The 24,385-nt window shown below is 33.4% G+C and overlaps 2 protein-coding genes and 1 pseudogene across 2 annotated transcripts; 1 reads left to right on the forward strand and 2 right to left on the reverse strand.

The window, feature by feature from the left end:
• LOC110700794 (hyoscyamine 6-dioxygenase-like) lies at positions 1 to 1,703 on the forward strand. The gene is made up of 5 exons (XM_021878388.1): positions 1 to 169; positions 299 to 512; positions 657 to 907; positions 987 to 1,305; positions 1,382 to 1,703. The coding sequence occupies exons 2-5, from the start codon at positions 312 to 314 to the stop codon at positions 1,652 to 1,654; spliced, it is 1,044 nt and encodes a 347-aa protein (XP_021734080.1). The 5' UTR covers positions 1 to 169; positions 299 to 311; the 3' UTR covers positions 1,655 to 1,703.
• Positions 1,704 to 5,437: 3,734 nt separating this feature from the next.
• Positions 5,438 to 9,003, reverse strand: LOC110700506 (eukaryotic peptide chain release factor subunit 1-3). The gene is made up of 2 exons (XM_021878053.1): positions 8,848 to 9,003; positions 5,438 to 7,309 (listed from the first exon to the last, which is right to left on the reverse strand). Exon 2 carries the CDS (start codon positions 7,279 to 7,281, stop codon positions 5,968 to 5,970), a length of 1,314 nt encoding a protein of 437 aa, XP_021733745.1. The 5' UTR covers positions 7,282 to 7,309; positions 8,848 to 9,003; the 3' UTR covers positions 5,438 to 5,967.
• Positions 9,004 to 20,840: 11,837 nt separating this feature from the next.
• LOC110700509 lies at positions 20,841 to 24,050 on the reverse strand (annotated as a pseudogene).
• Positions 24,051 to 24,385: the final 335 nt, after the last annotated feature.

The following is a 24,385-nucleotide window of genomic DNA, read 5'->3' on the forward strand; positions in this document are numbered from 1 at the left end:
AATAACCGTTATTCTATCAATTATCTTGTCTTGTGTCAATCAAAGGCTATAAATCAGGAAACTAAATATATGATAAATATGAATAATATTCTCCTAATATTCCTCCCAATACTTCCTAACATGTCTCTTTTTTGAAACATTAAAATGCGGCTTATTATTTTTATTTTGAGTAAGTATTAGTTTTCTATAATTTTGTGCATTAGTATGTTTTTCCTAACACTTCAAAATTTCAAATAGATGCTACAAGTAGTTAAGATTTTCAAGAAACCATTTTTTTTAAGGGTAAATTTTTTTGCAGATCATAACAAAAGATGGACAAGTTTGTTTCTACTTGGTCTGATGGTAAGACGCTGCCTGAAAATTATGTATTTTCAACTGAAATGAGACCCGGGGAGCATGTTCCCGTTTCCAAGAATATTCCGGTCATTGATCTTGGAAAGGCGGTAGGGCTTGATCGCAAAGAAACAATTCAAAAGATTATAGAGGCTAGCCAGGAGTTCGGATTCTTTCAGGTCCATTTCTGCACACCCCTGATTTAAGTTGTTACATAGAGTGTACCTTTTTTTTTTTTTTTTTTTTTTTATACTGATGTCATGGTATGAAATAAGCTCATTACTATTATGCTCATTTTAGTTGGTTTGTTTTGTGTATGAAAGGTGATTAACCATGGAGTTCCGCAGACAGTAATTGATGACGCGAGAACTGCTTATCAAGACTTCTTTGATCTTCCAACAGAGGAAAAACTGAAATTATGTTCATCTGATATCAGTCAGAAGTGCATATATTACACAAGCAATGTCGTGTATGATGAAGAAGACATTCATGCTTGGAGAGACAGTTTACGGCATTTTTGCTCTCCTCTGGAAGAATGCATCCATTCTTGGCCACAAAAACCAACCAAATACAGGTTATTTCCTGAACATTGCATAAAATCTATGAGTATGCTTGTAAAAAATATGTACGAAGTATGACATATACTATTTCAGGGAGGTTGTGGGGAAGTATGTAACTGAAGTTAATGAGATGGGAACAAGAATTCTGGAGCTCATAAGTGAAGGACTAAAGCTTGGAGTAGGATATTTCGCGAATGAATTGAGTCAAGAACAATATTTGAGCATTCATTGTTATCCTCCATGCCCTGATCCTAGTTTAACCTTGGGACTCAGACCGCACTGTGATACAGGACTCATCACCATACTTCTCCAAGGAACTGTCGCGGGGCTTCAGACATTGACGGATGGCCAATGGATCGGCGTTGAGCCAATTCTTGATGCATTTGTTATTAACATTGGATACCAATTACAGGTACATATATTGATTCTTTTCTTCAAAAATTGTTACTACTGTATTAACAATAGTTCCTTGTCAAATTTTGCTATAGATTGTTAGCAATGGTAAGCTGCATAGTGTGGAGCATCGAGCAGTAACGAACAAGGATGAAACTCGGATGACTGCTGCCTTCTTCATAGAGCCTAAGGGAGACTGCATTGTGGAGCCTGCGAAAGCATTGATTAATGCTGAAAATCCTCCAATATATAAGAGTGTAAAATATGCAGAGTTTGTTCAAGTGTTTAGGGAAGCCTATTTAGGGAAGATTAAGAATGCATTAGAGCCTTATATGATAACATCAACATCATCATTGTCAACCGAGTAAGGCCCTGTTCTTTTGAACTTCTGGGCATAGCAGAGCAGATTTCAGCATAGCAGAGCAGATTTCAGCAGAGCCAAACATAGCATAGCAGATTTTATTATTATTATTATTATTATTATTATTATTATTATTATTATTATTATTATTATTATTATTATTATTATTATTATTATTATTACTAATATTATCGTATTATTATTATAATCATTAAATTTTTAAAGTTAAATATTAATTATTATTATTATATTAATTAATATTATTATTATTATTATTATTATAAATTAATAATTAGTATTATCTTTAAATATTAGTTATTATCTTAATATTAATTGTTATTATAAAAATCAATTATTTTTATTATAATTAATATTATTAGTTATAAGTATTATTATTACTATTAGTATAAGTACTATTATTATTACTATTATTATTATTAAATATTAATTATTAATTATTTATTATTATTATTATTAAATATTAATAATTAATTTTTTTTATTAAATATCAATAATTAATTATTTTTATTATTATTATTAAGTATTAAGTATTATTATTATTAAATATTAATTATTTATTATTATTCTTATTAAATATTAAATATTAAATATTAATTAATTATTATTATTATTAAATATTAATTATTATTATAATAATTCTATATTAAGTATTAATTTTAAGTAGAGCATAACAGAAAATAGCAGAGCAGAGCAGATTGAAGCAGAGCAGAGTAGAGCAGAGCAGATTTCAGCAAAACAGAGCAGAGCAGAGCAAAGTAGCTCTAAAGAACGGGGCCTAAGGCTATGTTTAGTTCTAACTTATTTAAGTTGATAATTGGTCATTTAAGAAATTAATTAGATAGATCTTAATTTTTTTTTCCTTTTCATTTAGGGTTTATTTATCGTTAAAATATCTTTACTTTATTGCTAAAACTATATGAAAATTTGATATTTTGAAAATGCATATTATAAAAATCTAATGACAACTCATTTGATAATTTTGATCTTATATAGTGTATTAATAAGGTTAAAATTTGGTCAAATTTAAAAATCTGATTAGATCATATAAAATCAAATGAATTAAGCATAGCCTAAATCAAAGAATAACTCGTATATCCAACAACAAAGTTCGCTCGTGATTGCTAATGTATACTTCGTAATAACATAAACTATAACATCTTATACTCAATTTTTTAAAAAAATTATTTATAATCTTCCTATTTACTATTCATTTGGTCAAACTTTAAACCTTGGACCACATTTTGTAATGTATACAAGAAGAAATATGAGTAAAACATAAAAACAGTCCCTGAAATATTGTGTAAGGGTAAGTTTTAGTCCATCTCAACCTTTTTGGAGAGTTTTAGTCCCTCCCCCACCTTAAAAGGTGTTTTCTAGTCAAAAGTTTAGGGACTAAGCTGACTAAGCATTAATTTAGGGACTATGACTCAGCAAATTAGTTTAGGAATGTTGAGTCATCAATTTAGAAAATAGTTTAGGGACGTTGACAAAGCAAATAGTTTAGGGACTTCATTGATTAATGTTTTCAACCAGTACATAGCTAAGCAATTTTTGTTTATAGTTCCGTTTTTTTGGGTAACCTATTGAATCTATTAATTTGTTTTTCCAGTATGTTAATAGAATGATTGTTGGTAACATGAATACATTATACATATTAGAGTTAATTTTACATCAATTAAAAAGCGTAAAATTAATTGATTGACAGTGGACTATAAACAATTTATTTTGATTGTGCCGACTTAAAAAAGATGATGCTTGAAATTGATTCACGCCCAATTGCAGGCTTTGCAGCGGCACCCACCATCACCTCAAATCGCTTCGCTGCGCCATCTGCTAGCACTTAATCGCGGCATAGATGCAGTCACCATCATTCGTCCAATTTGAATAGTAGTAGTAGTAGTCATGCAAAATCACCACCTCAATTGCTGCAATTTTTCCCCTCAAAATGCCAATGTCAGACCCAAGTAAATCTAATTAGTTGGCAAAAATCCAAGGTTTGAAGTAATTTACAATCAATTGAAAAAAAATGAAGAATAAAAAAAAAATCACTCAAAAGAAACATTACTCCCTCCGTCCCTAAATTACATTCCCACTTCTCTCTATTATGTGAGGAATAAATGCTAGGAGTAGGAATGTAATTTAGGGACGGAGGGAGTAGCATTTAGCAGACGATTGAAAAACTGAAAATATCTAGAAAATTAATTACTCGGCTAAAATCCAGACTTTAAAATACAAATAAAATAACCAAGGAATTTGTAGTGAGAGAATGAGGAGTCGATGTAGAAAGCCCAGAAATCAGAAGTTTGGTTGAAAAATTATTTTAAAATAAAAAATCATCGGTCTTAATCAAGCTCAGTTAAATAATGAAGCTTGCAGAAGATTTTTGGTTGAAAAATTATTTAAAAATAAAAATCTGACTAAACATCCCTAAACTATTGATGAATCAACATCCCTAAACTAATTTGCTGAGTCATAGTCCCTAAACTAATGCTTAGTCAGCTAAGTCCCTAAATTTTTTTTTTCTGGAAAATGCTTTTCAAGGTGGGGGAGGGACTAAAACTCTCCAAAAGAGTTGAGAGGGACTAAAACTTACCCTTATACAATAGTTCAGGGACCGTATTTATGCTTTACTCGAAGAAATATCATACTCCGTATAAAATATGGTGGAATTTGGTTAAATATGTAGAGTAGTTTCTGAATTTCTGCTTCGTATTTTTAATATTTTACAAATATGATTTTAAAAATGTTAATGATCAAAATTTTGAGGAAATACAAGTTTATCAATTTGATAAACAGGACATGTTTATCAAATGGCAATTATGTAAATATTTGGTCTTGAAATTTAAGCTTATATAATAAAAAACTCAGTGTAGTACTTATGTACAACTGTCAAAACATTACTCTTCACGGCGTTATTTGATGGAAGTGAAACTCACAAACATCCACTTAGTCAGGAAGAAGGTTAGACCAACTTCAATGGAGATTTCAATGGGGGAAGAAAAGCTCACAAGCAATCTATAAACACCTAGCCGTACCCTTAATTTCTCCATTTTATCTTAGGGTTTTCGATTAATTTGGTAGCAAAGCCGCCGAAAATGATGGTAGTTGAGGTTGGCGAAATCTCCATATCAGCAACTTGAAGGAGGCAAAGAAGATGAAGGTAGGTGGGGAAGAGACAAAGTCTCTATTGTTGTGGGAAGTACATGAAGAAGATGAAGATGGGAACAATAACTAGTTAAATGTGATTATCAAATTACATACACACCTTTCATTATCAACTGAAAATGATACTTTTACCCCTTGATAAACTTCAATTGTTTATCAAATTGATAAACCCGGGCAGCCCACAAAATTTTACCAGTTAGACCGCATTGCAAATACTCAGATAGGAAAATTTAAAAAGGACGGAGAGAGTACAATGGTTTTTTAAAACTATGCAAACAATGTCAATGTAGTTTTGTTCAATGTTCCCTCTGTGATAACAGTAAATTACGAATGCTTACTAAAGAATGAAATACGGAGTAGGATTTTGGGAGAATGGTGAAACTAGAAATAAGTAAGGATTTAACCAATACACTGTCGGCTATATAAGTATCATTCCTTAAATCCAATTGAACCAAGCAAAAATAAGTATTTTTTCGGCTATTTTCAAAATTAAAGAAAATATAGCATACAATAAACGAATTCAAAACGATCAATACGAAAGTATATACAACTACGGCACTATGTTGAAAGTAATTGACTATTGCGAGAGAATAAAGAAGAAACATTTTCTATACTTGAGCATTCAGCTTCAAACTATGAATCTTTTGCCAAAACACTAACATAGAAATGTTTAAAGCAAAGGGCGAATCAACCCCTTGACCTAACATACCTAGGATAACTGTTTCACTACATCAATCAACAAAGCTCAGAAGAAAAAAGGGATCCTAAGCAAAAGAAAAACGACATCTTTATACCATTACCTCATGCAATGAATTCTATGATATCAAACAACAATATGATTCATTCAACATCTCAATCAAAATCACTTCAGGTATGGTCAACCTCAAGACGCAATGGTGTATTCTCGGAGCACAAGAATTCTAGATTCTAAAGGGATCTCGAGAAAGGTATTACACACAACGTTATATGAAATATGTTGAAATTGATTAATTAAACCTTAAATGGAACAACTCTGTAGAAATTCTCAGAGGACAACCTGAGCAGCAACGTAACTGCGATGAACTTATCAACTACTTACTTCGGTCTGGTTGATGCTCAAGTTGTTGGGCATGGGAATGCCAAGCTGATGATTGATTAATCTGAATCTCCATAGGTTTCTCCATCATCAGAAAGCTCATCAAAGGATCGCATATCGAGTTGGTAACGGAGAATTCCTCCTATGCCACCAAAACCCCTGCAAAATTGCGATCCTTCTTGGGATTTGTTAGTTACAAATTCAAGGGAGCATCCAAAATTCTTGTACTCATTAGCAAACCATTCCAGCAAAGAAGTTTTTTCCTGCACCTCCAACTCAGCATTAGTTTCTGAGTCCCGGAAATTGCTCTGGTCAGCCTCTTGCTCCTTGTTCAAATGTTTTACAATAAGTTCACCAGTTGAGGCATTTTTGAGTGAGTATCTATTGATATCAAGATTTTCCCAGACAATGAGAATCTCAACAGCCCCCATTTCCAAAGCCTTGAGTGTATCTTCAACACCAAAAACATACTTACCTGTATCCTGACTGATCTCCTCAAAGTACTTTCCTATCAACTTCTTCTCCTGAATAAACTTCACATTGGCAAGAATTTCAGCAGACAGCTCTATTGCCTGGTTAAAACCATTCTCACCACCATAAGAAACATCTACAACATTTAGAATCTTTGCCTGAAGGCGAGGATCGAACATGTCAGATTGACTGAGCTCAGTTTTAAAGTCAGCTGATCCAGCAAGTATAAGTCCTGAAACATTAGGCTGGCTTGTAGCAGGATTAATGAAAAACTGAGTGGCGAGTTCTGCAGTCTTCCTCACATAGTTATGCCGCTTCTCCATTCGAAGACGAGCAAAACGTAATGCAGATTGTCCTCCTCTACCGTGCTTCTTTGGAAGATCAACAGTAAATTTGTGAAGCACCTCCCTGGTGTTCCCACTCAGAGTACCGAATAGGGTTCCATTACCATCCATGACTATAAAGCCAAACTTATCATCAGACTCAAGTAGTTCATTCAATGCTTCTGTATGGAATTTGTTGTCACACAAATACAGGGAAGCATTTATTGGCCTGAAGGGCTCAAAATCAATGGTTACTTTCTTTTCTTTACCATCATCGGTTACGATGGTTCCGGTGTATAGAACAAGCCCATTAGGAGGAACCTTGTTGTACAGCTTCAACCTCTGTTGCGCAGATGTAATAGCTGCTAGCACAGATTGACGATTCACCCTACTCTTGATATTGGAAGCAGTTCCGTACTCATCACCCAACATCTTTGTAACCCTAGCAACTTGATCACGCGGAGGCATGATGAGGGAGATCATGCTTGTTCCATTCCCCCTGGCAGCTTCCAATGCCTTGATCAGCTTTTTGATCTTCCATATTTCAATATTCTTGTCAGTCTCATGGCTGTCCGACATCTTAAACCAGAATTTTGGGTATATTCACCTGCACAAACAAGCCTCCCTCAATCAGTAATATGAAACCACTCACACCAGGTACCAATTACATGGTGAACTAAAAAGTATATACTTTGCATTATTTCTCAAGATAGTAAAATATAAAGATAGGTCACAAAGCCAAAACATTAAAATTATAAGGCAAACTACTAATTACTGATTTGGCTAAGATTTTCAAACAATTTTTAAATGTTCAAGTTTTATAACAGATGTGTTTCAAAAAAAAAAAAGTTTAATAACAGATGAACCTAAGCTACATATAATCACAATGATCGCATACTCTCATAATTATGACCAGCACCATCTCCAACTCTAGTAGTTGAACAACTATTAATTAGAAAGTCCAATACATTTGGTAGCAAATCAATCCCTATCGAAAACGGTTGGTATCCTAGGTGACTTCATATAAACAGCGAACAAGCGTTACGAGTCCATAACAAACATATCCACAAAGGAAGTAATGATGACCAGCAGAATCTCCAACTCTAGAAGTTAAACAACCATTAAATAGAAAGTCGAATACATTTGGTAACAAGTCAGCAATCCAGTATCGAAAACGGTTGGTGTCCTAGGTGACTTCATATAATCAGCGAAAGAGCGTTACGAGTACATAACAAACATAATCCACAAAGGAAATAATTGGTCAACACAGGTCTTCATAAAATAGGGGATTGCTCCTTTGGTGCTATCATTAGCTTGGTTAACAAGAACTTTAATTGGCAACACGCGGCAAGATTATATCTCCCTGGAAGGCTGGAATAGAATTAAAGTTAAAATAATTTCCCAAAACTCCACTACAAACCTTAATCTGGATTTATGATTGCGCCACAACCAATTCATCTATCACTGAATCGATTTGCTACCGACTGAATTTCCTAATTTCTCACAACTCCCTACAAACCTTAATCTGGGTTCATGGTTTCCACACAACCAAATCATCGATCACTGAATTGATTTGCTACCAACCGAATTTCCATACTTCAATAATTCCTAGCATCAATACCCAATATCCCTTTCTCGCCCACAATTTTTTTCTTTGATAATACTCCAAATCACAAAGATCAACACAAAAACTTACTCATATAGCTACATAGAATAAGATCAATCGCTAAAAAACCCTTTTCAGCATAGATTAAAAAAGGTAAAATCTTTAACTCAGAAATTCAACTCAAATGGGTGCAATGCAATTTAACCAACAAAATTGAAGCAAATAACAATAATAATATACCATAATTCTTCAACCCTTAACGCAAATTTAATCAATTACAACATGAATCCGTTCAAAAAATAATTCAATTCAGCAATTTTATACCAAAAACAACTCAAGCTGAACAGAAAGATACAAACTTTCATCATGAAATCTACAGAAACAAAAGCCATAAGAACAAAATCACCAATTCCACACAAAACCAGACAATCACACTGATGATAATATTGTAATCATGCACATAAAAACCCCAAATTTTGGAATTTACACAAGCAGTAAAAGATGATGAATTTAAGAAAAAGAGGAGGAGAGAGAAAAACCTGGAAAAGATGAAGGGGGATCTGGGGTGGATCTGAAGGAGAAAAGCTCACACCGCCGTCGAATGAGCTTTAGAAAACTAAGGGGACGGCTGTGTTGTAAAAGGGTCTTAGGGTTTTCTCGATTTTCCACTTTTATTGTTTGAGATTATGGACTACTTCGTACTTGTATTTTCTTTTGTTTTTTCATGAGCAATAAGTCAATAAAATTAGGAGGTGTTAAATACCGCCGTAAAAAATGATCAAAATCGACAATATTTAGTATAAATGGACAATTATACCTTTAGTATTTTACCACTATCTCCCCTTTTGCTACCATTCACTAACATCTTGACACCACCACCTTGACTGGCGACGATCACAACCACCTTGAAAGGCGACCCACCACATCCCCCTTAATGATGGGGAAGGTGGTGGTTTTTTATTTCCAGCAACCGCGGTAACCGAAGCACAAAACTGGTTCCGGTTACCGCGATTGACGAAAATAAAAAGAAAACCACCAACTTTTACCGGCGTGGGAAGGTGGTGGGTTGCATTGAGGTATGGTCGCCGGTCAGGGTGGTGGTGGTCGTCGTCGATCAAAAGAGGTGGTGAGTCGCAAGGGAGGATAAGGGATGGTAATACGGACATGTATATGATTGACCATTCACACCAAATGTCGGCGGTGATGATCATTTTTTATGTCGGTGTTTAACAATCCACTAAGGGTCTGTTCACGTCAGCTTATTTCAAATTAATTAGCTCCAATCACTTCAGTTCGATTTAGTGCATTTTAGCTCCTAATTTCCTTCTCTCATAAAATATTCAGTTCAGCTCCAATCAGTTCAGTTCAGTAAATGTAAACAAACCCTAAAATTAATATTACCCTCGTTAATTTTTCAATAAGTCTTGTGTAATTAAGGTGGATATACATTAATTTTATTGTAAGACGGTTAGTTTGAGGATAAGTCTTGTGTAACGTGGATGTACATTAATTTTATTGTAAGACGATTAAGTTTGTGTAGGGTGGATGTATGTTAATTTTATTGTAATATGGTTGGTTTGAGAATAACTTTAACTATTTTTATGGTAATTTTCACCCCTTAAAAGATAACTTTTAATTTATTGTTGGTTTGAATTTTATTTTAATGTGTAATTTCTTATAGATTCATAATTACATACTAAAATTTATTATTAGACAAATAATAATTTTTAAAGTATAAAGGGTAACTTTAAATTTTAAAGATAACTTTTACAATAATAAATTAACATACACCCTTCTTTTTTTTTTGGAAAATTTGTGAAATAATAATAATAATAATAATAAATATCTTTGGTGTATAACACTCCGTAATAATAATTAATAAATATGAAGTACAACTAATAATAATATAAAACACTACTGCCAACAACAACAAAAAAAAGAAACACGAAGTAATAATTTTGTGCTTACTACTATGGGTATTTTTCTTAAATAAACCTGATCCACAATAACATTATTGTGGACCAAATTTATCACGTGACTTTAGTCACTCTCAGCTGAGCTATTTACTCTCCTCTCCTATCTTTTCTAACATATTAATTGCTCCAAATTACCAAATTAATTGTTTCCTTTATTTTCTCAATTAATCTGACACTTTCTCTCTCTTCCCTTCTTCCATTTTCTCTCTCCTCAGCTCGAGTTCTTCAATGGCGAGAACCAGAGGAGGTGCTACATTTCAATGAAAACGCGGCCCCCGTTCTTCTGCTACAAAAGTCAACGAACCACAACCTTCGGGTAATCTTCGTTTATATCTTTTTTTCCGCAATATTTAGTTGATTAATTGTTGTTTTCTTTAATTGAAATTATTTGCATGAATTTTGTATGAATTTTTGTTTGAATTTTGTTTCGTAGTGAAGATCTAGTGTTTTGCGATGTTCGATTTTTATTTTCTTTCAATTTTAATTGTTTCCTGTTTTTTCATTCAATTTTATTGTTAATGTGTTGTTCTCGATTAAGATTTGTGTAATTTTGAGCTGATTAATTGTTGTTTTTCTTTAATTGAACTATTTGCATGAATTTTGTTTCGTAGTGAAGATCTAGGGTTTTGTGAGGTTTGATTCTTATTTTGTTCAATTTTGATTGTTTTTTGTTTTCTCATTCAATTTTATTGATAATGTGTTGTTCATGATGATGATTTGTGCAATTTTGAGTTGACTAATTGTTATTTTCTACTTTATGATATATTTAAATGTTTTGGGATAGTAATTTTTATAGATTATATGTTTGTCTAATGTATCTAGTTAGAAGTTTGAAAAGAATGAGCATTAAACTAGCTAACTGTCACTTGATTGGTTCCTGTTAGTACTAACAAGTAACAATTTGTTGGAATGTAATCTTGATAGCAATATGTTTCATGTATGATTTGTGAATTGTGCTTTATATTCAATAATAATAAAAATTGTCCAACTGATGAGGCCTTGGCTTATTAGGTAAAACTAAGGAATTGTGGATTCATGCTTAATGCTTGAAATTGTTTGAATAAAGTTTATGATATTATTCAGTGACAATTTATAAACCAGATTATTTACTAGCTGTTTATTCAATCATAATACTTGTTGAGTGCTTGTATCTTGTTCATGCTTTCTCTTTTGCAAGGGAAGGGCAATTGAATGAGCTTGTATCTTGTATCTTGTATTTTCTGGTCATTATTGTTTCAGTAAGGTTACTATAATATACATTTTGATTTCTTTTGTATACAAATGTTGCCAAAGGCTTGAAGAAGAATACTAGAGCTAAAAAGAAAAAGAATGTTCCTGAACAAGATGTTTCCAGAGAGCTTCATGAGCATCAGGTTCCTGCAACTGGTTCACCTTCGTCTCGGCAAAAGAGAACTCGTGAAGATGAACCTGAACCTAGTGTTGAAGCTACTGCTCCTGTTAGTGTTAAGAGGCAAAGGATAAGAATGAATAAATCAACAGTTGAAGCTGGTGGTGATGTACCTACGTAAGTAACTTTGTTTACTTTGGAGTGTTCTCAAAAAATTAGATTCAACATGCATGTTTGTGTGATTGTGCATTATTATTTCTATTTTGCAGATTGCGTCCATTTAAAACTAAATGTAGGCCTTTGCAATTGGTTGATTTGATGTCTAACTTTACTGATGATAAAAAAATTTCTGTGAATGAAATCGACTTTGGAGGGCTGTTATCATTGAAGTTGAAAAAGAATCCTACTAGTATGTATAGGTGGCTAATTGATTGTTTTGACTGTGGTAGCTGCATGTTTTCAATAGACAATAGTAAGGAGTTTGTGGTCACTGAATATGATATGTATGATGTATTTTGCCTTCCTTTGAACCCTAGTAATGTTGAGGAGATACCTCGATCTGCTAATAAAAGTAATCCTGACTTTGTTTTCAAACATAATTGGAGGTTGAATTTTGGGTTGGCAGATGAAAATGACCAAATTCCACTTAATTTGTTAGAGGATATGATACCTACTTTAGATCAAGGTGGAGATGAGTTTAAGCAACTCTTTGTTATGCATGTAGTATCCTCTTTTTTGGCTCCTACTTCTAACCGAACTGCTGATCTTAGGATTGCTAAGGCACTTGATGATGTTGGACAAATTAAAAATTTGAATTGGTGTAAATATGTTCTTGAAAAACCGTGTGAAGGTGTTAAAAGTTACCAAAAAGGAGAAATTCAAAACTGTTGTGGTTGTATTTTGATGTTGGAGATTATTTACTTTCATAGGTTGAAATTTAGGAATGTTGAATTAAGTACTTCTTAACCCTTAATTGAACATTGGAATGATGAGTTGATTAGGGACAGAATTAAGAAGGAAAAATTGTCGAAAAGTTTTGGGTCAGGGATTTTGCTCTGTGATGTGTATCTTGTTAGTCGTAAGCTGAATTTTCAGGATGCTCCTGTGTGTACTACAGGGGGAAGTGTGGGAAATGTTGAAAATGTTAGGGAGGGTAATGATGTACCTGGTACAATACAGTTTAATCTCCCACCAGGTTCGATGTCAGATCAGGAGATCCATTCATATGCTATTGATGTAAGGAATAACTGACTTTTATTCTTTTTTTTAAAAAAATTATTGGATTTGATTTAAATATTTATACATAATTTTTTTAATCTCTTTGCAGCCTGTTCATGAACAATTTTTGTTCATGAAAAGAGATATGAATGTGATATCTTGTTTTTACAATGACAAGATAAAACAGATTCTTCTTTCACGCCGCAATGAGATCCACAATGCTCCTGGTATTAATGTGTCTCAGGATGATCTGTTTTTTTTTTTGGATCCTCAAGTACAATATGTTATTGATGAGATCTCTGAACTTGCTATTTGGGTGACAAAAATGCTTGAGGTGTTGGATCAAGTTTCTGCATTTGACCACAACAAGACAAATGAAGGGAGGGAGGAAATTAGGGGAACTTTACCTGTGATTGGCTTTGAAAATATTATTACAAATGGAGGGTTCAGGTGTTTGATTTCTTTTAATTGGAAATCTGATGAAAGGCTTATTGTTATTTCACATTTTTTGAAGTCAAATAACAAGGAAATGCAGCTATTGGATCCATTAGTCCTAGAGATTGTTGACTATTGCATTATCAATGATTCTTGTTTGCCTCCTAAGTAAGTAAGTTTTTGTTTGATTACATTGATTTTCTTTTTTTTTTTTATTTATTTATGAAACACTTTTTTAATTCTTATTTTATATTCTTTGACACAGTGAACTATTGGTATGCTTTCATGAAAATCATTTGATTCAAAGGCAAGAGTTCTACACATTAGGAGAGCTTTCTGAAATCATGAGCAGTAGTATTTTGGATTGCTGGGCGTTGCTTCTCAATGAAAATCAGAAATTTCTTAAGGATGGACCTCGAAAATTGTACTTTGGTTCTTCAATTAGCGTGAGTTGTTTAATTATTTCAATGTTTATACATGTTTTTACTTTTCACTTATTTTTTTATTTGTTTAAATGTTATGAAGTTTACAATAGTAGAAGCTGCCGGCAGTGATGACAATTCACAACTAGTGGACAATGTATATCAAGAATTGGAGGAGTGGATGAAAATAGCTTGCAATAATTTTGATTTGTCAGAAGTGGAGCTGGTAATACTTTCTTTTTTTGATGCTATGATAATATAGTTCCTTTTTTTATGTTGTAGTTACCTTTATTTAAATGAGAGTGCCTATTGTAAAATACTCTTAGAAAGTCTACATTATAAATTGTTTTGGTTTCTACTGGTACTTTTTATACAATTGTTTTTGTAGTTGTATTTTTTTTTATGTTGTAGGTACCTTTATCACAATTACAAATGATATGTGTTTTTTTACTGCTAACTATGATATCTTTGTTGCAGAAGAAGGAAAAATTCAGTTTATTGATAATCTGAATTATGATGAGGATGGTCGTAACTTCTTGAAAAAGTTATCTAGTCTCTTGGTATTACTTTCTCACTCTTCCATATTTTCACTATTTTCTTGTCTAAAGGTTTTGATAGTGAGTTTTAGTAATTAGGATTTGGAAAATTTTTAAACTAGTTTACATGTTATAATGACTCTTAATAGATCATTTAATGTGACTGTGATCTGATTATATGATTTTTTGGTAGTGTGATATGATCAGTACCTTCTTTGATCAAAGACTTACTCAATCTGGAGCTATGGTTGACTATGCTTTGGAGTTTCCTACTTTGAATTGGAGATCTAGCAAAGATAATTCAGATTCAAGTGTTTATACTATAATGAGTATGCTTTTATTCAATGGAGCTGATGAGTTTAAATGTAAAATTTTAAAAACATTTATGATTCTATTCCTTTTAACTTATTTCTTTTAATTAATATCACAATATCTTATATTGATTATATACTTTTTTAGGCTTCAAATAGGAAGATTCTCCGGGTTCAAATTGCTGCATCTTTATTGTTATCTGATATATGAATGAAGCTAGATCAAATGTAATTGTTAAGGTGGCTGAATTCAAACCTGATAGGCAGCGTCTTTCAAAAGAGGTTGAAGAAAGAAGGAAGAAAGAGATTGAGCAGAGGAAGAATAAGAAGAAGCAGACTGTGGACAAGAAGAAGAAAGGAAAGGCTTAAGATATCATAATTTTCTGAAACTAAGCAAGGAAAGGCTTAACATTGTGTAACTGATTTTTAAACTTAGTTGTTATCATAATTTTCTGAAACTAAGCAAAGTACTTTGAAGAATGTATAGCTAATTAGTATTCATTCAACTTTTGTGTAGGTTATGAAGAATGGAAAAATATTCATTTTGTGTAAACAAGCTTTTGCCAATATTTTATGAAAATGGTATATTGTTTGTTTAATTCAATTATTAAAGATATATGTTATCTTATGTCACTATATGTTAAAATAAAGTCACTATATTATTTATAAGGTCTTTGTTTGGTAAAAAAAGGCCACTTCCTTTTCAATATTTTATAGTGTCAAAATTAAGGACTATGTTTTAAATTAATGGAAATTATCATAGGTCACTATATGTTAAAATAAAGTCACTATTTTATTAATAAGGTTACTATTCTAAATATAAAGGTAACTAAGTCAAAATTATGGACTATGTTAACTAATGGTAATAAACTAACAATGTAATGGTATTATATAAAGATCATTATATTGTAAAAAAATTTTACTATTCCAAGAAGTATATATCTCAAAATTAAAGGTTACTATGTTAATCATAAAAGATACTATATCATAATAATCAGTATTTAGTTTTAAGATTTGAGCATTTCATTTTCTTGATTTGTTATCTGTTGATCACAGGAAACATTGAATCAGCTTTAACAACTAAAAGGAGCCTTCTGTGTAGGACAACAAACTACCAATTAACAACAAGTTTAGAGAAAAAAGCTTTGTGTATAAGGTATTACAGTACTCATGTGCTTTATTCCTTGTTTCTTTGAAAAGCAATAAGTACAATTAAGATCAAATAAAAAAACATTATACTATAACAAAGGACACTATGTCAATCATAAAAGACACTATATCATACAAAAAGACACTATATCTTAAAAAAAAAAGAAACTATATAAGTATTTAAAAGATATAAAGTTTCCAAGAATGAAATTACAAATAAAAGGTAACCTTGTAACAATTCAGGTTACTATTATAAAAAATATTGTTCTTAAGATAAAATTTGATGTCTTAATACTATCAGAGCATATACTTATTATTAATATTTGGTGTTTTGGCACCAAATTCTCTATGTTTCCTCCTCTTCCCCTTTTTCATGTAGTCATAGCTTCCTGGAATCCTTTTATTTGATTGGCCTCCTTTAGTTTTTGCACGAGCTGGGTCTAGTACTTGAACCACATTAGATGAAGTTGCTTCTGAATTCTCTTCTACACCTGTAGTGTTCTCAGAATGGTTGTCAGTTGACTTCATAGCAGAAATAATCTCATCAATTGCACTTGAATCTTTTGCATAGCTTTCTTCTAAGACTTTCCTTGCTTTTTCAAACTTGTGGCTCTTAAGGATTAAACTATAATACTTCCTCACCATGTTTAGCCGCCAGGGTGTGAAGTTGTTTAATGTCCCCTTCTTCCTTTGCTCTGCCTCAATACTCTCCCAAACTTTATCCTTAGCCACTTTAGTCCACGTGACAGATATGTATTGCTCTGGGATTTTTTCAACAGAATGCATGTGTAAGATTCTAAGGCTATGGAAGCATAACCAACCTGACTCTTCAAAATTCTTGCATGGACATTGAATTGTTTGGTTAACGGGATCATAAGTTACTGCTTGAGTTGTGCCATCTCTGCCTTCAAGGTACACTTGGTAAACCATTTTGTCTCCATTAATGAATAACAGTTTAGTTTGAGATCCAATGGCTAGGTTGAATTCTTCTTCAAAGTCTCTGAATAATGTATGTGTATAAACCTCAGCAGCATGTTTTAGTAAGGCAGACATTGGATAGCTCGAAGTAGGAATTGATTTTATGCTATTGAACTCATAAAAATCCTCATTCCTTTTCCAAGTCTTCACTGTCTTCTGAAATATGTTGTAGAATTATGTCAAACTTGTTTTCTTGTTTGCTTTGAATCCCACTGCATGATTTGTGCTCTCACTTCTCTGTGATGACAAGATTCCCGCGGAGAAAAAGTCCTTACTTAGAGCTGTTGACCACTTGTGCTTTAGTGAGTATAACCTTTTGAACCAACTATTGTTTTTTCAGTTTGTATTTTGTCATCATTGAATCCCAACATACTTCAAACTGAGCTTCATTAATACAACCACTCAAGCATTTCATGAAAGCAGCTTTGAATGTATCATCACTCTTCAAAACTCCAAATCTTGTTACAGCATTTTGAATCAAGTGCCATAGACATAACCTATGTCTAGTATTTGGAAATACCTGCACATTTTTATACTGTTACTATAGTTTCAAAATTGGTTATTGCATTTAAAATATAGGTAACTATATAATTTTATTACAAACATATTTAGATGTAGTGGTATTCAAAAAGTTCCTTCAAAATTAGAAATTATCTTTGGTATTGTTGCTGCCATGGCTGCATCTTGGTATGTAAACAGTGATACAGGACATTTACCACCCAATGCCTTTTTAAAGGTCTCAAATAACCACACAAATGAATCTGTGGTCTCATCACCAATAAAAGAACAAGGAAACATAGTGTTCTTCTAGTGGTTGTTTATTCCTACAAAGGGTGCACAAATGAGGTTGTAACGATTAGTCCTATATGTGGTGTCAAATTCAGTGACATCTCCATATATTTTATAATCTTCAAGCATCATGGAATCCCTCCAAAACAAGTTACAAACCCTTCCATCTAAATCCATCCTTACTCTGAAAAAGAAGTTAGGGTCCTCAGAATAAGCTTCCTGTAGTTTGTCACAAACTACTTGAGAATCTCCTCCTTCAATGGCCTTTATTTTCAGTTTATAACAATAATTCATGTGGTCTTTCACTGTATGACCAGTAACATCTTCTCCGCCAGCTTCATTTGACATGTAATTAAAGGATTCCATAGGTCTTAGTCCAGATTCTTGCATGGCCTCAATCACTTGCCCTTTAATTCCAGTCATTGCACGCTCTGAACGGTGGAAATGGTTCCATTGTGGTCTAGTGAGTGGATGATTGTGCACCAACACATGCTGAACTATCTCAAATTGCCCTTCCTCATTCAATTTTTCTATTATCAAAGCATTACAGTTTGTCCTTGTTATTGGAACTCTCCTACTTTATCTTGTTTTTTTTTTAACTGAAGAACTTTCCTCTGTCAAGAGTTCTTCTGCAATTTTTTCCTTCTTTTTACCAGAATTTCTTAATCCTGCTGCAGAACATACAAAGAACTTTTTGGTGATGATATCTTTAGTTCCAATTTTGCTTGTTTGTTTTGCTTTTCTAACACTAAAACCAACTGCAGCAGCATGTTGACAATACAATTCATGTATTTTCGCAAGTGTTGCTCGAGTTTCTCCTACTAACCAACCACTAATCTCATCGTTATTACTTGCACCTGTTATTTTAAAAAATAGATCACTATACTATCACTAAAGGCAACTATGTTACTTAAAAGTGGCTTTGCATGTTTGAAAAGCTTTAACAAGCATCATATAAGTACAATGTATTTATTTTTAAAAATAGATCACTATACTATCATTAAAGGCAACTATATTACTTAAAAGTTGCTTAATTATGCATAATCGCTTAATTTTCAATCAACATAAATTACACTTAATCGCTTAACTTTCAATCATCATAAATTACGCATAACTGCTTAATTCACAATTACGCATAATTCAATCAACATGAATTACGCATAATTACTTAATTTTCAATCAACATAAATATGCGTAATCGCTTAATTCACAATTGCATAATATAATCGCCTAATTCAAATTATCAAATTAAAACCTAAATGTCTAATTTAATCTTCAAATCAAACAATTGCATAATCGTTTAATTCACATTATCAAATTCTAATATGAATTGCATATAAATATATCGTATAATACCTTGAGGTTTCATTAGAGATTGATTTTCCTCATGAACTTCATTCTCATCCTCAGCTTCAATAATAGCTTGTTCTTCATCTTCAACAGCTTCGTTCAGATCGAAATTGATGACATTAATATCGAAGTTTTCTATAGTGTCTTGTATACTTCGATTTAGATCCATTTCAATTGATTGTATAGAAGAATTCTCCATGAAATTTGAAGAAATTGATTGATTAAGCAGAAAATAAAACCTAGAATTGAGTAGAATTAGAAGGAGAGAGATGAAAATTCGAGCTCTATTATAGTTATTAATGGCGTCGAACTGGAAGGAAATTAGTAGGTTGTGGCAGAAGAAATGGCTTGTGAAACAAGTTAGTGGACTGGGCTGTGAAATAAGTCAGTAGGATGGGCTGTTCAGTAGGATGTGGCACGTGAGACCCTAAGGTCCACAATAAATTTATTGTGGACCAGGTCCACCCAAGAATTTTTGCTAATACGGAGTAATAACTTTTTGCACTTATTTCTTTCTTTCTTTCTTTTTTTTAATCATAACTTTTTATACTTTTTGCCAGAATTTGAGTTCATTATGGTTTATAAGTTGGAAAAAAAAAAAAAAAAAAAAAAAAAACCTTTGTACTTTTATAATGGGGTTAAATTCTACTTCATAAAACTCAACGAATCTATTTCAAATACAGTACTTAATTGAAACTTATGATTGAAGCATCATTGAACTCAATTTTTCTATCTCCACTTTAATAAGTTTGTGTCAAAAATCTAGTACTTTTATCCGAGTTCTAATGACATTGCTTGTTGTAAATCTTGTAATAGTATGTACGTACTAATGTATGTACTAGGTGTTTAATTGTAAGGGTTCTAGTTCCTCTAGTTAATTAGGTTTTCCTTTGGAGTATCTCTTCTTTTTCTTTTTTTCCATCATTGATGATCTTGTTTTTTCCCTTTTAAACTTGTGAATCTTGCATCCATACCAAAACTCTTCATCATCTTCATCTTCATCTCCATCTCCATCTCCATCGACGTTACTACACGATATTTCTTGGCCACCACTTTTATAAACTACCTTACCCTTTTGTTCTTCCTCTTTCTTTATTACGGCTTCTTTATGTTGATCATTGTAGTTATCATCATCAACACGAGAAACATCAAGATATGAACTACCTTCCATGGTTTGATTGTAAGGATAGACGATTTCAGTATCTTGATGATAATAGTTATTATAATCAACATGTAGGTTGTAAGGATAGACGAGTACATGATCTTGATAATAGTTTTCAATATAATCAACATGTAGGTTGTAAGGATAGACGAGTTCATGATCTTGATAATAATGACCATCATCATTATATTCATCAGCACTAGAAACATCGAAATATAAATGACTACCTAAACATTCCGCCATGGTTAGGTTGTAAGGATAGACGAGTTCATGATCTTGATAATAGTGACCATCATCATACTCATCTTGAGAAACATCGAAATATGTACCACCCAAATATTCCGCCATGGTTTGGTTGTAAGGATACATGAGTTCATGATCTTGATAATAGTGACCATCATCATAAGCATCAACACGAGTAACATCAAAGTATAAACTACCTAAACATTCCGCCATGGTTAGGTTGTAGGGATATACGAGTTCATGATCTTGATAATGACTATCATATGTAACGATGTTACCATTCCAAAAATATAACTCCATCATGTTCATATTTAATTTTAGGGAAGAATATGTTTTAGTTTAAGATTGGTCGATCTTCAAATTAAACTCAGTTTCCCATATATTTATAGGTTTTTTTTACTTAACATCGTATTTCATTAGGTTTAGGATTATCTATCTACAAAGTGTGATTTAAGAATTTTAGACAATATTTGATACTATTTATGAATATTTGACAAATCACATTATTTTTATCTTAATAATATTATCATCCCAAATTATTGGTTGTTTGACTTTTTAACCCATATTAGCTTTAATTTATTAAATAAATAAATAACTCAATTAACAAATAGTCAAACATAGGGCAAACAACCAATAATTTGGGATGATAATATTATTAAGATAAAAATAATGTGATTTGTCAAATAAATAAAAAAAAAAAACAAAAAAATAAAAATAAAGATTGTAATTATATTTCGAAGAATATAGTGTTTTAATTCTAGAGTTAAGGCCACACTTAGATCGTGTAATTAGGTAATTTCGTACAAAAGCAAATTAAAAAGAGGTCATTGTAAAATGTAAACCAACATAGGGCAAAACACAATGAAGGCATAAGCATAAGGATATTAATAGTATTACTGTATAATTATTATAGGCAACTTATCTTATGCATTTATACAGTTATACTTTAGACTTTTAATTTAAATAAGTGATGATATCTAGCTTCCTAATTTTCCTATCAAGTTCCATTAACTTAATTCAATCTTTGTGTTGGTTGTCTCCTTCACTTCCTGTGGTTGTGCAGCAGCAGCAGCTTCTGCTTCCTCCTTAGCCTTTTTCTCCATTCTCCTTTTCTCCAAGGCTGCCTTCTTAGCATCCTGATCTACCTTCGCCTTTTCGAGGGCACGAATGAGATTCTCCAAACATGTATCAACACCATCATCAGGGAACTTAGGCAATAAACTCTCACCAACATCAGCAGGTGTGATTTTAGTAACTTCCAACAGACCTTTAATCGCGTCAAACTTGATGTGTTCCTCAATCAACAAATAGTTCTTAGCAAGTACTTTAAACCCTTCAAATCCACAATAAGATAACTCTATGTGCTTGTCCATCCTTCCTGCCCTTATCAAGGCCGGATCCAACTTCGCCACAGAATTCGTTGTAAACACTATTATCCTCTCCCCACCAAGAGATGACCATATCCCATCAACAAAATTAAGCAACCCTGAAAGAGTTACAGAGCAACCTCTGCTCCTACCCTGACTCGACGATCCTGCATTCTTTCCACCACCAGTCTTAGCACTCTCCTCCCTCTTACCAGTTAAATCAACCGAGCAATCAATGTCCTCAATAGCAATTATAGACCTACTCGTCGTGTTAATCAATAGCTTCCTCAACTGAGAGTTATCTTTAGCCGCGGTTAGCTCAAGGTCATACACATCATACTCTAACAAGTTGGCCATTGCAGCTATCATAGTAGACTTTCCGGTCCCTGGAGGACCGTAAAGTAAGTAGCCCCGCTTCCACGCCTTCCCGATCCTCGAGTAAAAGGCCTCACTATCCCTAAACTTCAAAAGTTCAGAATAATTTCTCTTTTCTTTTCAGGGTCCATTGCCAATGTATCAAAAGTTGCAGGATGGTTAAACTCAACAGCATTCCAAATTGATTCAGGGTTATTAGACTGTCCAACTTTGTTCAAATAAAGTTTTCTTGTCCTATTTTTTTCTCTAACATTTTTTCCTTCCTTAATCACATAGTCCAAATACTTCCCAGTTATTAACTCTCTATGCTTCTTATGAAAACTAAGCTCATAAAACTTCCCCTTGTTTGACTTCGACGTCGATTTTCGTGATCGGAACTTCCACCAAACTGTGATCCCATCAAAAGTATCAGTCATTTCCTCATCAACATCCATGCAAAGGATACGTTTTTCGCCGAAAAGGTAAGGTAAACATAGTCTTTTAGCATTTTCAGACCCGTTTTCGGCTAAATAAGCTTGTATAGAAGTAAAATCATCGTTCTTGTAAAGGTTAACTCGGTTGGAAAACTCATCAATGTAAAGATGAATGTAAGGGGACAATATGTCGAATAGTTGGCGTGCATAGCGAGTCATTAAACGGCGAAATTGATAGGGTGCGTAGTTTCTAAGAATTGACATTAAAAACATGAGGGTTGCAATTGCTGAACTCGTGTTTACCCACTTTGCAAGGGTTCGTTCATGCTTTGTCATTGTTTTGGATTCTAGGGTTTTCAGCAAGATTCAAACTTTTTCAAGGGGTTTGGGGAAATGTTTGAGATTCACTATTCCCCCACTCGTATAGTCGTATGTTGGTGTTGGCAGTTTATACTCTGTATTTTGTATACGCCACAGTACTAGGGTTGTCAAATAAGTTGTTTTGTGTCGGACTTGTGTCAATATAAACGGGTTGAAAATTCTGAATCCAAACTCGCTATGTAACACTTGAGCCAAACACAAACTTGAGCCAAACACAATTATCTTATATCAATTTCGTATCAAGTCATGTCATTTTGTGTCAATATTCAGTTACGGTTTTTTTTTTTTTTTTCATTTCATTTTGAAGGTATTTTAGTGAATCGATATGGAGTAGTAGAAGATTGCAGTGGTAGAGGATGGGTAATTACTCATATCAGACTTTTTATGCCTTCTGGTTTCAAAGCCTAGCTCAGTGGTAGAGGATAGGATTAACATAAGTTGGAGTTCTAAATTAACTTCGGATTTTTCACCATATATCACTGAGTTAAAGCTTAATTCACCATATACCATAGAAAACTTTCTAATACACCATATAACCTTCAGTTTTACGAAAATTTCACAACTTGCCCTTTCCGTTAACTCAGTTAGTCATTAACGTTAATTGTGCCACATGGCAGCTTATAATTGGTTCTTAATAATATTCTTTATTTAATTAACTAACTTTAGAGAAATTATTTTAAATTTTTTTTAAAAAAAACACCACCACCTTAGCCATCGCCGCCACCAGCCTAGCCCTGACCCTACCCCCAGCTGGCCGGCGATCGTCCCCCCTCCCCGCCGGTGAAATTCCCGACCCCAACCACCTTTCCCTCCGGAATTCCCAGCCACCACCTGCGAGTATCCCTATCCCTCTCGAATTCCCAAGCACCACCTACGAATTCCCCTTTCCCTCCCGAAATCTCCAGCCACCACCTTCGCGCGGCAGCCTAAATCCACTCCCACACGTCGCCGCCGCCCAAGTTGCCGAAAACCACCACCCCGAAACCCTAAAACACCAAAATCGAAACCCTAGATTTTGGTTTTAGGATTTCGACATACGTGGTGGTTTAGTTTGGGGTGGAAATGGCACCAATACGGGCGAAATTGATTCGTCGGTGCGGGGGAGGGGGGTTTGGGCGCTGACCGATGGTTAGCGAAGGGTTCTTCGAGGGAGATGGGCTGTTTCGTGACCGGTGGTTCGATTGTTCTTCTAGGATTTCGCTGGTGGTTCAAGAGAAAGGGAGTACGGCGGCCCGACGGGGGTATTCTCGTCGAATTTCAGGTCAGTGCGGGGGTTGTGGTCGGAATTCGGCGCCAACGCAAGGGTTATGGTCGAGTTTTTCGCCGACCGATGGTGGCTGGCTGGGTGGAGGGACGTGGGTGGCTGGAGGGATGGTAGTGGCTAGCTGGAGGGACGTGGGTGGCTGGGTTTTTTTTCTTTTTTTTTTCTTTTTTTTAATTAAAATTATATAATTATTTTAAAATTAAGTAATTTAAAAGGGAACCAATCATATGTTGCCACGTGGCCTTATTAGCCTTAATGACTAACGGTGTTAACGTCCGTTAGTCATTAATGGCATGTTGTGACATTTTAGTTAAACTGAAGGTTATACGGTGTATTAGAAAGTTTTCTATGGTATATGGT

Source organism: Chenopodium quinoa, unplaced genomic scaffold (genome assembly GCF_001683475.1).
Source record: "Chenopodium quinoa cultivar QQ74 unplaced genomic scaffold, ASM168347v1, whole genome shotgun sequence".
NCBI lineage: Eukaryota > Viridiplantae > Streptophyta > Magnoliopsida > Caryophyllales > Amaranthaceae > Chenopodium > Chenopodium quinoa.